This window comes from Coffea arabica, chromosome 5e (assembly GCF_036785885.1).
Source record: "Coffea arabica cultivar ET-39 chromosome 5e, Coffea Arabica ET-39 HiFi, whole genome shotgun sequence".
NCBI lineage: Eukaryota > Viridiplantae > Streptophyta > Magnoliopsida > Gentianales > Rubiaceae > Coffea > Coffea arabica.
The window spans coordinates 53,322,718-53,339,407 of NC_092318.1; the positions used below are offsets into that span (position 1 = coordinate 53,322,718).

At 37.9% G+C, this 16,690-nt stretch overlaps 1 protein-coding gene across 2 annotated transcripts; it reads right to left on the minus strand.

The window, feature by feature from the left end:
* Positions 1-4,136: 4,136 nt before the first annotated feature.
* LOC113743725 (protein ENHANCED DOWNY MILDEW 2) lies at positions 4,137-16,192 on the minus strand. Of its 2 annotated transcripts, XM_027271803.2 has the most exons (19): positions 15,980-16,192; positions 14,982-15,404; positions 14,755-14,845; positions 14,475-14,525; positions 14,203-14,342; positions 13,911-14,007; positions 13,687-13,791; positions 9,765-10,018; positions 9,412-9,501; positions 8,789-9,331; positions 8,465-8,609; positions 8,275-8,376; positions 7,671-7,763; positions 6,810-6,851; positions 6,579-6,689; positions 6,072-6,143; positions 5,873-5,991; positions 5,710-5,773; positions 4,137-5,610 (listed from the first exon to the last, which is right to left on the minus strand). In XM_027271803.2, exons 2-19 carry the CDS (start codon positions 15,386-15,388, stop codon positions 4,333-4,335), a joined length of 3,804 nt encoding a protein of 1,267 aa, XP_027127604.2. In that variant the 5' UTR covers positions 15,389-15,404; positions 15,980-16,192; the 3' UTR covers positions 4,137-4,332. The 2 variants fall into 2 exon arrangements, with proteins under 2 accessions (XP_027127604.2, XP_071905435.1); XM_072049334.1 differs by lacking the exon at positions 7,671-7,763 and having other exon boundaries at positions 15,980-16,121.
* Between the last annotated feature and the right edge of the window lie 498 nt (positions 16,193-16,690).

The following is a 16,690-nucleotide window of genomic DNA, read 5'->3' on the forward strand; positions in this document are numbered from 1 at the left end:
ACTGTGGAATGTGAAGAGGCTTGGAAACCATAGTATCATCGACTATCGCCCCTCTTGACATAAGTTTATATTTTCAATTCTGATAATGGACACAACACAAGCATAATAATCCCTGTAAAACATTAATTATTTAGCATGAACTTCAATTTAACTGAAACAAAAGCTGACATTGTTCATTTTGCATGCAAATAGCGAATATGGAGTGCATACAGTAAACAAAGGGATAAAAACTTCACGCCGAGAAAATGCAGTCTACTCTTACATATCTTATGTCATAAAACATAATTGACTTAGATGCTATGCTCTGACAAAGAACCAACAGGACAAAGTTCTTGTTGCAATTTCCCTGCTGCTCATGTTTCTGCTTCATATTCTTCAAAAGAGAAGGATGTCTTGGAACAAGGCTACGCCACTCTTCTTTGTCAATCTTTCCATCATGCTTGGTATCAGCTTCCTCAAAGGTCTGAAAACAGAAAATGGATTAATATATTAGCTTCTTGCTCCAAGAAAGTGTTCCAAATAACTTCTAAGAATTTCCTGGAAGCGGATGCATAAAAGGTAAATGCTTGTCTTATCAAGAACAAAAGGCATGAGTTACTGCAATCGTTAACAGAGCATCATGAACCATTTCCCTATAGAAACAACTATAGATAATAGCAAATTTTTCTGCATTGCAAAATATCAAAACTTTGCTGTTATATTTTCTAAACTATTCCAGCAAGTGTTGCGACTACCATTTGTTTTACCTACAGTGAGATCACCAAAAGTCAAGTTCCTTCCAGCAAGGCAAAGACCACAGAAGAAAAATGAAAGGGTGAAAAACAAAGGATTCCACAATGTTTAGAATACGTCAAGGAAAACTTTGAAATTCATGCAACAACCACCTCTGAATTATGAAAAGTAAACCAAAGACATTAAGGTTAATTACAAATAGATTAAACAAAGACATCACAAACTTAACATCACCATTCAACTAATTCTAGTCATGGATTTAACTAGGATCATTCTATAAGTTGCAACATAAAGGGTGTTACAATTGATAAAAAAAGAATAGGTTCCCTATATTTCTCCTTTGCATTTGTTCTCCCTATACAACTGATACTAGACTGCATTACAAAACCAAGTACCTACTTAACATCTCCCTGGCGTGTTACAATTTCAAAACCAAGTACACTTCTATTTCTTTCGTTCTTTCTACAAGCAACAAACTGTGAGCAAAAAGATTTGCTGCATGACAAAGCTATAATAATGGAGCATTTCATCTTACTTTCTTCCAAGCAACTGAAGAAAAGAAAGACACAATTCCAGGCCGAGAAAAACCATATATCATCATATACTTGTAACGATTGATGGTTGCTAGGGTGCTTCACATTTAATTGTAGAAAAACTATAACTTCCTTACAAATCATAAACAGACAAGTAAAATATAACACAATGATACTCAAAACCGAAAATGGGCATGGAAATTTCAGCAATTCCCTACTCAAATGAGGTCTCGGTTGGCTCAAAATTGTTCAATCAACAAGAGATTTCGGTCCAATTCAGCATATAAGGCACATACAATCCAAAATTGTGAACAATTAATAGGAAAATTGTAGTGAATAAAGGCTTGGCAAACTGCTTTGTGAGCTTGACAAGAACTGAAATTTTTAAAGAAAAGGACTTACAGTGCTCTTGCATTGAATGGCGGCAATGGTGGATTCCGGCTCTTTCTCAGCCGCACGCCTCTTCGTCCACCGCCATCCTTTCTTTCTCTGTTTCTTTCTGCCGTCATCCCCTCTTCCCTTTCTTGGTTTTTTTTCAGACGAAGTCCTCAGTTCCTCTCTTTTGCTTGCTCCTTTCCATCCGTTTTACCCTGCCCGGAATTCCTCCTCCAAATTCCAGATTTTCCCCCTTTCCTCCGTTCTTTCAACTCTCCATCCGCCGCCCCTATTTCCTTCTCTGTTTTTTTTCGCTCAGCCCCAAAATCTCTCCCCCGTCACTTGTTTCCTTATTTCTGTCATTTCCCCAAAGCTCCTCCGTTCGCCGCCCTCCTTTTGCTGTCACCTCTCCCTCAATCTTTCTTTTGCCCTCAACTCTCTCGGTCTCTTCTCCTTTAGGCTCTCCGTCCGCTACCCGTTTCTTTTATTTTCTTTCCCTTGGCTCCCAGACGAAGTTCCCCTCTGCTTTTTCCAACCCCTCTTTCACCTTCCCTTCTAACCGAAGTCCTCTTGCTCTCTTTTTCTCTCATTTTTCTTGTTCCCCCCTTTTCTTCCCTTCTACAAACTCAGCCATGAAGTACATGGTATCCCTGCCAGTGGAGAGCTCGAAAGAGAAGGGCTTGTTAAGGACGTCCTTGGTGCCTTTGACGGTGAGGCAATCGGCAGTGAAGGTGATGCCACGTGGAATGGCGTAGCCGGTGGTGGAAATAAAGGACGACGACTCTGAAGATGTGGACCTCATCAGAGTGGATTGGAGATGTTGAAGGTAATCAATGATGAAAGCACCGGTAATGGAATTAGACCGGTTGGTTACTTTGGTTCAAAGTTTTAGAGTTAACACAAAATTTGTGTTAAACCAAACCAAATTGAATTATAAAAAATTAAAATGCAAATAATAATAGGCCAAGTGGCGCAATATTATAGGTGGCACTGGTTTGGCATTGGATTCATGTCACCGAGGATCCCAAGTGCCTCCATCGAACCAACAAAAAAGGAAACTCAACGAGAGAGAGTTCTATGGGTCTTGACTAGAATATAGTAGCAATTGAAGTGCCCAAAAAAAAAAAAAAGAACAAAAAGAAAGCAAGAAACTTGATTGCCTGTTGAGCGGCGACCATCTAGTTGTGTAGTGTAAAACCGAAGATCATTAGGCCATCATCATTCTTCTATATCTTATTGCATCCGAGGACAGCGCAATTCTATTCACTGCTGAACTCCCCCATATGAATTAATTCAGTTCCACTTTGTGGACTAATAAATTGATATATGGTACGACTAGGGCTGCAAACGAATCGAGCCACTCGCGAGGGGCTCGAGTCAAATTCAAGCTCAGAATATTAAGCTATATATATATTTTTTATTTTTATTTAATAATAAAATTACGTATATTATATATATATTTTTTATTTTCATAGTAAAATTACGTATATATCCTTAATATTTTATTATTTATTAAGAAAAAAATATTATTTTATTTATTTTTTAAAAAATAAAATAATTATTTTTTATTTTTATCGAGCTCGACCTTGAAAATTGCCGGCTCGTCGAGCTCGAGCTCGAGTTTGGTAAAATTTAGTCGAGACTCGGCTCGATTAGCTCAAAACTCGACTCGACTCGACTCGTTTGCAGCCCTAAGTACGACCATCACATTATATTCGCATTAATAAATTCTTTTCACTGTGCAGGTGGAATGCGATTTGCATTGAATCACAAGCATTTGATTTGTTTACAAAAGCCTTTTGAGTATAGAAGTCACTGCGTGTGTCCCCCACGTAGTCATAGGCCTTCGTTACGTCGAATAAAATGTGGCTTCAGCTGAACATATCACCAAAAATGAAAAATTTTCTTTCTACAACAGGATGATTTACACGGTCCACACACAGTGGCGGAGCCACGTACAAGCAAGTGGGGTTAATTAAAAAAAAAAAAAATTAGTCCTTAGGCTTATAAAATTTAAGAATATTTTATCTTATTTGACTCCACTATATTTTATCAAATTCTATTTCCTACATACATTGACCCCAAAAAAATTGAAAATTCATAATTCTTACCATCACAATAATTTTGAATTTATTTCACAGTATCTCAAGGATAAATTCATCTAAAATTTAGATGAACTTTATTAAGCGAAATGAGAGAAACAATTCTTCAAATTATTTTTTTTTTAAACTTCAAAGTCTTCAAAAACAAGAATTATTCAACTTTTTATTATTTATAATATGAAATTTTTATTTTTATTTATAATAGAATAAAGATAAATTTTATAAAAGAAATTTGTAAAAAATCAAGTTGATGGTAATTCATAAATTATTTTAAAATTTTCAAAAGATTCAATTACTTCATTGAAAAAGATGCATTTAACAAAATTGATAATGATTTAATTTTGCAACATTTTTTAAAAAAAAAGGTAGTCGTAGGATATGCGATTATTATAGCTTGTATATAATGTTAGTAGTTTTTAATTTTTTTAAAAAATATATTTACTATACTACTTCATAATTATTGTCACAGCAAATTTGGAACCAGCGATCCCGCGAGGCATCGCCTCTTGAAGCCAAAATACAAGAACCAAAGGGAAAAAAAAAATCCTATAAAGTACTATAAAGTCATATTATAAAAGACGGCAGCGTATCTACTCGTTCAGCCAACCCGACGAATTCTGCTTCGAATAGGGGCGATAAGGACCAGGAGCAAAACCCAGCTCCCCAGATCCGCGCCCAGGATGAGGGGCTGTGTTGTAAAATCCACTTCGACCATCCAAATGCTGGGCAGATCCCATGCTATTCACCGTGGGAGCGTTTAACCCGTCCAACCTGGGCGCGTATTGATGCACAGAAGATGTACTCGTACTATTATGCCCAGAATAAGCTCCTATCTGTGCGTATACAGATGAGAAGCCAGGGGCAGGGCTTGCCATGTAGTGGGTTCCGTGACTCATGGAATTTGGATACTCGTGACCATAAAATCGAGCCTGAACCTGAGTCCTTCCATCTGGCTGCACTCCATACGCCTCGTTCCTTTCGCTAAATTGTGCTCCATGACCCCCCAAACCACTGGTGTGATTACTCAGGTAATTCAAAAACTGCATGTCTGGGGCCCCAAACCCATAATCCGACCTAGGACCAACACGGTGTTGCCATGTGCTCCCCATATCTAAGTAAGCCGCCTCAGTGCTGAAGCTGTTATGCATCACCATCCCATCATCTTGATAGCTATAATGCTGCTTTTGCAAACCGGAAACTCTCTGGTGCTCTAATTGCTGATAACCTTCTCTCCACGCATCAAGATGCAAGGGCATCTCAGTATTCTCAGACCGGCCCCATGATCTGCAAGAAGAACTAGGAGAGGAATGACGGGGCAGAGACTTGCTATCTGGAGATTTTATGTCAGATCCTCCTCCGTGTCTTCTCATATGCTTGTTTCCCCCCTCATAGTTACCTTTTGCCCGATGCTTGTGGGCATGATCCTTGGGTCTTCCTTCGTTCCCTTTTCCGCGTGTTATCCTAGTCTTGTTTCTGTCCTCCCAGTTGCCGTTGGCTTGATCCTTATGGCTATGATCCTCGGGAGTCTGTTCATCCCCTCTACCATTGGAAAATCCTTCAACATGACTTTCTACCAGCTTTGCTCCTCTTTCTGCCGGTTGATAAACATCCTGGAGACCAACAGAGTCTGCTAGCATGGTAGAATTACAGTGAAGATCACGAGGTTCCATGTGGCAATCAGGGATGCTACTCTCATCCTCCAGCCTCATCATTTTTTCTGCACAGGGCAAGTGGCCTTGCAGTCGAGCAATTTTCTTGTGTCTGACTGTCCAATCTGGGCGACTCCAAAGATAAAGGGGTGGGGTGTTGACATTCCAATCCTCCATTTGCTTGTCATTTACATCAATAGACCCTGGTAAGTAAAATGCCTTGAGAGGGAAAAAAGAAATGAATGAGTTCCTGCAACAAGCCACATCCTAATAGATGCAATGTAAGTAGAGAGAGAAGGAATCGAAATGTATGTCTACTTTTCCGGCAAGCAACTTATCATCCTCCCAAACAAGATCATAAGGATTTTTCTTCTCATCCAACCTGGTTAAGGAAAAGAAACAAACCAGAATGTAACTCCAAATCCTTATTAGTTGCAGCCCTTACAACTGTTGAAGGGTACGGAAGGGCACAAGAAATTACCTAAGAGTCTCCTGTGGCGCAATAAGGATAAGCAGCTTTGGCTTAAATTGAAGGGCTTTATCAATGAACTTGTTAGCAAGAGATGCTTTTACTCCAAAAGGTGGGTTAAGCCCCATGATCTGCTTAAAATTCAAGAAACCATTAAGTACTAAAAACATCTGCTATTCATCATACTACTAAAAGAAACAGTGCTTCTTACCAGCTTTGATCCTGATGGCAAATCACTTTTCTGGACAGTCATCCAATCCTTCTTCTCAAAATTAAAATCATTCTGAAGAAACAAAAACAGGTTAGCACATACAAGCGAATATCTAAGTCAACAGCCAAAATTCCCCAAGCCCCAGTCTATCTCAACAAGAATAGATACTACAGAGAAAATAAGAGGAGGTGCGCATCATCTCTAAAAGTAAATTGCATCCATCTTTTCGAGATCCAATCATATCATCTTTTCTAATGGGAAGGACCTAGAAGACAAGGTACCCAGATCTTGACTCTTTGCAAATGCCAGCTACCAGGTTTGTATGTCTAGGAAATCATATCCTGATAAATAACGTATGTATGAAGATTCAAAAACTAAATAGGATGATTGTCATAAAAATAAGCTGGGGAAACAAATTTTCTAAGTTCTCTGAGAATTTTGAGCTGTTTGAATTTTTCCTGATATATTAACATTATCAGACTATAGACAAAGGGAAATGGAGTTCACCTTTGCTTGTTTAATGTCGTAGTTTTTAAAATTGCAGCTTTTTCCCATTTCATCCATCTTCAGTTTCATTAGGCAACTGAAGTCATTGGCACCACAACAGAAATCAACAACCTGTTCAGAGGAATGGCAAGAATTTATTGTTTGGATCTTGTTATCCTCCTCCTTTTTCTGGTTGGCCCTCATACACGCACCTGGAAGGTTGTTCAAGAACAGAAAGTTCAGATTACTTACCGTGTCACCATCTGCCACATACGAGTGAAGCTTGTCAACAATCTGCCAGAAATAAGCAAACATAAAAGCACAAAATTAGGTAGGGAGTGGAAAACGAATGCTCAAAGCTAACTAATCATAATATCTGAGTAGGATGTTCATCCATCCACATAATTTCCTCCATAATTCCCCAGTGCAAAATAGCATTATAAATGCAAACCCGCCATGGACACTGATCTATCTAAAAGAACCAATATGTCCTCAAGAACTAGTACAAAAATGTCGATCAGGATCATCAAGGTCCAGGAATCAAAGATTTATAGTACAAGTCAACTAATGTAATGTCAGTTCACCTCACATACTTGGAATGCTCATCCTTCTTTCTTCAAAACAGAGACTGATAGTGACATTTTATTTCCACTTTTAATCAGAAACTTAAATCAAGTAATGAAGTAGAAAGGTATTTGCAATTTCTTGCCAAGAATAAAACTCTTAACTTTCTTTCTTTACAAGTTTTTTTCCTTCAACAGAAACTGATAAATCATAGTATATTTTTGGTGCAAGTTACAAAAACATAAAACAAGTACACAGAATGAAACAACTTGCTTATTCTTGCTAAGGACAGCAACAAAGCCACAATGCTACAATTAAAAATAAAAAGGATCAACAACACCAACAATTATCTCAGCCCTCATGTCCTCTGTAAGCAAGTAATATAATAATCACATAGGAGAAAAATTAAACACTCATAAATTTGCTATTAACAACTTACTGTATGATTTAAAAAAGAAAACACACACACACACATAGCAACAACATAGTAATTCCACCAATCCAAAGAGACTTATTTTCTATTCCAAGACTACAAAGCAGCTCACTTACTGCTTGCAACTTCTCCACTTTGGTGAAATGGCGACCAAAGGATGTGTAACGCGTACCATATAGAAATGGAGCAAGATAAACTCTGAGCTTACTCTGCATATCATATAGATTCAGACAACGAATTAAAACATGATTCCAGCACCTTTGAAACAAGTAAAAGTCGAAGGATCCTAAAATTCCTAATAGCTAAGCAACAGCTAAACAAAGAAGTCAGAAGTAGGAAGCAGCCACTTACAAACAAAAATTCAGTTCTCATTATCATGTTACAACAAATCTTCTTATGAGTGGCAGGATCAAGAATATGGAGCCAAGACCATGAAATCTTTTTATTGTTATGGTGTAATTATGGGAGCAGTAAATAAATAACTTCCTGAGCCATATATATTAGCATACAAAAATGAAGCTGCATGTACAACCATAACACCATTTACAATCAGAAACTAAAACTGTAAAGTAATGTATATCAGTTGAATAGACAAACTAAAAAGGAAACAAAAAATACCAAATGGAAATGAACATAAAAGATATTTATACTTCTGTTCACATCCGGAAATATGAAATAAAGCCTCCTGTGACATAAAAGCAGGGTAGAACTGGATGGTACCTTCCACTTTACCATCTGATTGAGAAGCCCAGGCTCGCAAACGGCTTTTGCATCTTCAAGACTGCCTCCTTCTTCCAACTTCTGTAAAGCAGCATGAAGTGCCTGTGGATATTTCATTGGTCAAGTTCAGAACAATTGAGATACCCGAAAGACAACAACATAATGAAGTATACATATTGCAATAACATACCTCAATAGAACCTTCAACCTTCCCCAAAGTTATACTTTGTATTATATTCTTTAACGAGGATCCATGCGTTGATGGGGGTTTGTGCTCTTTGATAACATCATCTAGTGTTATTTTTGATTCAGCTTCTCTCACAAAGGAAAGAATCCTGCAAAAAATGATCATTCAAACACTCCCCAGTAAAAAGAAACATGCCTAAGAAAGATTACAAAACATTCTACTTGAGAGTATGTTAAACCTCTATGGGACAAAATGAAAACAGACAGGCAGACAGTGAAGGGGGAGGGGTTAAGATAGGCATAACATTGCAGCAAAAAAAGTTGCTACCTTTCCTGAGAATCAGCATCCAGCATCAGTGAATCATCAGCTTCCTTTGAAACAGATCTAGCCGCTTTTACTTGCTGTTTCCTATCTGATGTGTATCCTCCCACCGATGTAGCAAGCCCAGAATCCTTGTTATAATATTGCTCATACAACTGCTCACCCAAGAAGGCCTTGCTATCACCACCAATGGATCTACCATCTTTCCTTGGGGGCCTCCTCTTTGATTCTGTCATAGAAACATTAGCCAATTTCCGTTTCTTGGAAGACTCTGGTATGGATAACCTTCCTCCATTTGTTTTGGTAGAATGAAGCTGCTTCACTGCCATGGATGACTTGGGGAAAACTTTTACTTTATCTGCAATACTATTCTTTGAAGCAGCAGCATCCGAAGCAATCTCTCTCTTTTTGTGCAAAGCTGTCTTCTTTTGCACAAGTTTTGCTTTGCCAACAGATTCTGCATCTTGTTTCCTTTTTTCCCCCTCAATATCTGGGAACTTGATATGGTTTCTGATAGGAGTTTCAAGTTCTTCTTTGATCTCGTGTTTTCTAAATTTCAAGAACAAATAGAAGCATCAAGACAGATAAAAGTCTAAATGGAGACCAAAAAAAATGCAGAACATCCTTACGTGCAATAAATTAGTATTTTGTTTGGCATAAGGTCTTCCCAAGCTCTTTGCTCGATGCCTTGATCTTCGTCATCCTCAAAAGCAATGTCCCTGTATATTTTGACCATAGAAAAACACTCCGAATGAGATAGTATGAATTATAATATGATATCATATTCGTATTTGTGTATGTCTCTATTATCCTCAAAAGCAATCTTCATCATTTCCTATTAGAAATTTATTGTTCACTTTGGCCATTTTAAAACACTCCCGATGAGACAAAAACAGCAGAATGTATAAATACACACACAGATACAGACATAAAAGACATGTTCAATAAGAAACTTCCCAAATTCCACAAAATAGAGGAGTACCTAGGCAGACATTTCCGGTGATATGCTGTTGGACAACGTCTACATACAGCAAACTGCAGCTGCGAGTCAGTTTTGTCCTCGGGTTCTGGCTCTTTACAGGCAAAGCAAGTATGGATGGGACAGACGAAGGTCTTCCCTGCAGCAATCTCACGCTCAAGATCTTTTGTTTTATCTCCCATCTTAAATTTGAGTGCTTTTGCTACACAACGCGGGTGGTAAAAGTAACCACATGTCCCAGTAACACACTGAAATACCTGGAAGCCAAGCAAGAGTAACAAAATTTTAATTCTTCAAAGTGTAAAACAATTAGCCAACTCATCACAACCAGACCCCAAAATGTTTGGTGTTTATGAGCCGTATCCAATCCTAATAACCATAGTCAGTTTTGGCAATCAAGTAGATGCATGAGACATAAACTCAAACTCACATCAAATTAAACGTTGATTGAGATAAAGAAAGCAAGATATTTGTTCTTCTGGTGCAAACCAGCCAAAATATCATCCGTTCTTGCAAGTAGTACTCCAAAACAAAAGTAACACTAATGGGTCCACTTGGATGGAGTGTTTTGTGAGGGTTTGTCTAAACATTTTATTGTAGCTTACTGTGTAAAATGTTTACAAAAACCTTTTTTTGAGTGTTTTGGAAGATGGTTATGAAACCGTGCCACCCACCACAAACCTCTACCATACCCACCCCCAAACAATCCCAACCACCTATGTTACTCAGACTCGGCCACAAGGTATCGGATTCAGGCATGTCTAAGTGCCTAGTTTGTCAACTACCTAAAATTAGGATGTGAGACACTTCTAATGACTCAGACATGGAAACGTGGATACAGCATAATTTCTAGAAAATTTATAAATTATATACTATAGCTTCTATATGTGAAGATAATGATTGTGATGTGTTAGTAATTTATATGTGAAAGTAATGGTTGTAATGATTTAATTAAGGTAATTGGCAATCAATTTATGGAAATTAAAAGCACAATTAAATGGATTATTGTTAATGTATTGTCAAATAGAGCTTTTTTTTCCCCTTCTTGATTCAAAATAGATTTCTTTTTTAATGGAAAAGAGATTCTAGTTGTCACTTTTAATTACCAATATAACATTAAATCAGCCAACTTTATTCCTTTTCTATTTCCACCTTGCAATGAAAATATGTGCATTTTTCTAAGATCAACAACAAGACTCTAGCTCATAAGGATTCCAAAATAAATATATAAAAAACTTATTAGCCAATCACTATGTTTGTAACATGTGAAAACTCACAGACAAGTAACAATAAAATAATTCTCCCCTCGATCCCTCCAGCGTCTGCTCTCCTCTATCACCTCAAACCTACCGCATCTCTCTTCTCTCACATCTATAATTCGTTCTCTTAAACACAGAGCATGTGCCTCTCTCTTCCCCCATCAAATTGAAAACTAGAAGTAACCAGCAATTTTTTTGCCAAGCTCCAAAGTCTTAAGAGGTGAAACAATGCCCAAGAGTCCCTACTCCCGCAGCTCCAATCTCCCAAGAAAAAGACAGAAATGAAGCTAGATCTGCTTCAATCTTACAGTTCTCTTCCTAGTTGTCTCACCAATCTCTCCTGCTCTCCTATTGACAGACAAAAGTTATCAACACAATAAAGTCAAAGTGTCTAAAAAATATTCAACAAGTCAGACTTGTATCCCATGCAAGTACCCATGTTGTGCTGTATCAACACGGGTACTTGGGGTAGACTGATTGGTCAAAGTAACACAGCCAACCACACCTGCCCCTCCTTTTTTCTTCTCCCTTCCCCTCTTCTACCTCTTTCTTTGTGTTTTGGCGGGTGGGTAGGGAGAAGAGTTGGCCCAGGCAGGAAAGTGGGTGGTTGTTGATAAGAGGTAATGGTGGAAGTGGAAAAGAGCGGTAGGGGAAGGTGCAGGTGGAAGGAGGAAAGGGGCGTATGCTTCTGGAAATTTTTGGCTGTTTTAGTGTGTTTTGAATACGTTATCGTAGAGGGTGTCCTAAAGAAACATGTTTTTCTAGAGCAGCCCAAAAAAGGGCATCCACACAAACCCAATAACACAATAGATTTTTAACCTGAAATGAAAGAGACTAATCAAGTCCTAATATGATGCTTCAATAAATACTTGAAAATTGTATAACAGTTCCAAGAAAAACTGATAGCAAACTTGAGATGCAACAGAATGATTGAGGAAGAATGGTATTTCAATAATTAATACATAAAAACGCAATGCAATCACCCTCCTTCCAGGGGGTTACATACATGAGACAACACCTGCAATTGGCAAATGAAGATTCCCAGATTCTCACCTCTGGACAACATCAGCTTGCAGCCGAAGGAAATTACCACATCAAGTTCATAGTTCCTTAAATGCTCACTCACCCGATATTAGTGTGGCATGAACTTATCATCAAGGGATTTTGGTTGGGGGCGGGGGGTTGGTGGTGGTTGGTCACGCTGCCCTTCTTTTGTACATGTACACTATACTACAACAGAAACATTGCAAAAAGGGGCCTAGAGACAGGAAAAAGTATTAGGTGCTCCTAACATGCCTCATCAGCAAAAACAAAGTGGAGTGCAGATTTTAACATATTGTTGCCACGTGTCCTGTGCAGTCCCACCCTTTAATGTGGCACATCTCTCTCAGTTGTATTCCATCTATGCAGTAAAAGAAGAAATAACTTCATTTGTCGGACCCAGAAACTATGACTCATCAAACCTCTCAACAACCAGATGAGGGGGAAGAGACTCACTTTTGACGCTCACCAAATCGATAAGGCCACCAGAAACTGGAATTTGAAGTTCGACGCTCACTTTCCAATCAAAGCCTTCATGATGGCTCCATCTCCAACACTTGCCGATTCTATTGAAATCTGTAATTTCTTGGGCGAAGCAAAGATGAACAAGGTAGATATTCTTGAAGGAGTGGTGGTTGTGCAATCAGAGAAGTTTTAGGATTATTATGGCATCAGATGGCAATGACATCAAGCTTGTTTTCCCTTTACTCTGGATCCATAAAGCTGATAACATCTTGCTTCTAACTTCCATATTTCTTCGCTGCTTCTTGAAGCCTTTAGGTTTTTATTTTCCCAATCCAGTTTGTGAAATTATTCTGTACTACTTATGTTGATTGCTTCTTTATTTTCCGCTTTGTTGGTATACTAAATTTTCAACAGAATATGAATCACAGTTAAATCTCCCTTTTTTTTATTTTTTGGAGCAACTTTTCATTTCCAGTCAGAGCTCCATGGCAAGGGGAACCAGAGGCGCCTAAACATAGTACAAATCAAGAAGAAGACTGGAACCAGGGGATGGGCTACTGGAGAGAGACTGGATAAAACGGAGACTCGACGCTTGGATTGGAGCAGTCTTTGGAGATGCAGTCAAGCAGACGAGTGTCCCTTATGAAACTCGTCAGAATCCAAAAGAATGAATATGGTGGGGCCAGGGATGGTTGATTTTATACTTGCAGAGATTACTTCAGATTTGTTTCTTATGTAAAACATTTAAAATGGTAACGTGACGAGAACAGAGAACCAAAATGAAATTCAAGGGTGGGACCACAAAAACCAAGTGGCAAGGGCAAGTTAAAGTCTGTACACCACATTGACTTGCTGATATGGCACGCACAGAGGAGCTAATACTTTCAAAAGGAGATGGTAACAAGAATTAAAATTAAGAAAAGGTAGATGCACTGTAGACAATCCGGTTCTACAAGCAGGACATCACTAACTATTACATGACACATTTCAACGACCATATTTTGCAATTAACACGAGATACTTGAGATCTTATTCTTTACTTGTTAAGTACAAGCACTCTTACTTTGCTCAATATATTTGAGATGCAATTACCAATCCATAGGAAGCAACATCAATAAAAGCCAATGTAGCATTAAATTATGGTAATTCAATGAACGAACCTCAGCACCAGCTGATTTATCAGATGACCCCAGCTCGCCACAAACAAAGCACAACTGTTGTTTATACTGACAATTCTTGCACAAGAAAGTTTGGTTTGCCATTGCCTGATCAATATGACAAGCATTAAGGCAAAATTAAAGATGCTGGTAGACCATATAGCATCTCAAAATCTTCAAAAAAAAAAAAAGGCGGAACAAGTAATGAGTTAGCTTGGGAAGTATACCTTAACTTCTTTATCAGAAAATCCAAGAGATTCACAATTTGACTCAGCACCAGCGTCTACTGTTGCGTGAAATGACCTCAGACACTTCCCATCACAACTGATTTGAAACATATTATAACCTTTGTTGTTAATGGCAAAAGGAAAAGAAATAATAATGGGAAGTGCGCGTCTTAAAACAATGTTTTCTGTTGCTTGCTTATTACGCAAGCCAAGTTTCATCTAAAAACGACAATAATGCCAAGATTGAATAAGCAGGTGATGAGCAATAAAAACATGAGAAAGAAAATGCTACCAGAGAATATCTCCACCGTTATCACAAATTGCACAAACATGTTCAAAGAAGTCCTCATCCTCATCATCAGAGCCATCTTCTCCATTTTCATCAGGAACATCGTCCACTATGAAACTAGACTTTGCAGTAGTTCCAACCTCCTGCAAAAACCAGTAACAGCACCAACTTATTATGGATCTAATATCAATTGTCAAGGTTTCTTTTTCATCAATTGTCTTCTCTATTTAAATTCTCAATGGAGGACTGGGAAGTAGTAGAAAAGGGAGCAGAACCTCAAAAATTTTCTTCTTCCTGGGCTTGTCTTCTAGAAAGTCATTGAAAACCTGTACAGTTTAAACAATATCAGGCAGCATTCTTTGAGGTTATTACTTGTTACAATATTTGCCAATTTGAGTCTAATCCATGCTTTGCAACATGCTTTGCACTAAGGAGACATACAATTTTATTTAACAACAACCTAGTGACCACAAGCATTTCATAGTTTAAAAATGGATAGCATGTCACAACACAACACGATATTGTCAGCTCTAGGAGTGATAGATCCAGACAAACCTTGGCTCTGGCCAAAATCTCATCCCGCTTAACAGTTTCTGTAATTAAATTGGTCATCACATCATCCTCAGAAGGACTGCCGTCAAATGATCTAGAAGTTTCACAAAGTTGTTAGAAATGAATAATCCATAAATGAACGAAGGATGATTTTTTTTTTTTGGTTGTGGTGTTTTTGTGTGTGTGTGTGTGTTTGGGGGTTGGGGGGGAGGGGGATGTCCTCATGAAACCTGAATTTTTTAGTCAAATGATCCCGTAGAACTTTTGCTGATGTTTCAGGTTTCCCTTTGACAAAGCTTAGGCAATGCACAGTAATCAAGATCTTTCTAATGGTTTTTTCATAAAATTTCCTTGGCTTCAGAAGCTTTATCCAGTTCTTCTTTCTAGTCAGCACCAAAATCTCAGGCTCTCTAGATGAAATATCGAATTTCCAAGCTATGACTTGCTCAAAGATTGTCTGAAGTCCATTGTCTGTCTGGCCATGCAAATCAATCTCTTTTTTGTTTCCCTCCAAGCTCTCATCATCATTCCACTTCAGGGGCAACTCAGCAAATGAAATTGTCTCATTATCATATTGAAAGTAATAGTTAGATACGTCACTAGGCAATATTCCATCCTCATCATCCGAAGATGCCATTTGTATATTCTGGTCTCTGCTTGATAAACCGAAGAACAAAATGAAGACGAAATAAATTAGTCAAAAATGTCACAATATTCAAAAGACGTGAGAAGTTCTGCCACTGGATGATTACACTCATTGCATAGAGAGTTATCAACCCTAGTAAGAACGAATGCACCGCCCCCCTCCCCCCCCCCCCCCCCCCCCCCCCCCAAACAGAAACCCCCTCCAAAAGCAACAAATGGGGAAAAAAAGGAAAAATTATCTCTAACTCCAACCACACTCAAAAAACAATAATCTGGTAAAGAGATAGAGAGTAATAAGAGTGAAGAGTCCAAAACTGCATCCGTAATCAAGCAAAACAGTAACTAATATACTTCAGAGAACATTTATCACAAAATTATAAACAAGTACAAAAAGTAATTCAGTAAATCCAGCACGCAGAACAAATAGAACAACCGGCAAAACCCTTTTTTTTAAATTTTGTGTGTGTGTGTGGTAAGTACCCCGCAAACCCATTTTAAGGATGCTATTACCAAAAAAAAAAAAAAAAATTCCAAATCCCAAAACTGATCAGCATGAATGCCGTAGAATCACATCGGCAGTTACCTCAGGGAATTCGACCGCCGGCGAGAGAAAATTTTGTGGATTTCGTTTGATTACGTGAAACGATTAGCTAGGGTTTAAAGTTGCAACAAAAGATACTAGTACTACAGATTATGGTTTCGAAGAATTGATATGGATGAGAAGGAGGAGGAGAAGAAGACGGCGTGGTTTTGTAGTAAAAATGTTTGACACTACTGTTTTTACTTTTTAGCCATCCGCGAAAACATCGGCCCACGTGTGCTTTTGCTTGTGAGACGTGTTATGCTGTAGTCATTTGTTTATAAAAAAAAAAAATTTAATAGTAAAGAGTACGACGTCCTTATTTTACTATATACGTGTATTAAAAGTCAATTTTTCAAAACTAGTTTTTACAAGAAAAGTTACTAAAATTAAAAGAAAAGTACTAGAAGACTTATATTATATGTAAGTAATTACCAAATAAAATACTTCAGAAAAGATTTGTATACAGTCAAGTTAGCCACTGTCACGAGAAAATTTTTTTTTTTTTTAAAAAAAAGTTTTAATACTAGTTTCTCCATGAACTTTGTGTTTTTAAAGAAGATCAATCAATTCCTTCAAAAAAAAAAAAAAAAAAAAAGAAGAAGAAGACGAAGATCAATCAATACATACTTTAGTGGCAGTATTGTGTGATGATGCATACAAAGTAGTAAGAGAAATGCATTGCAGCGGAAGGGATAAGCAAGGTTGTCAGAA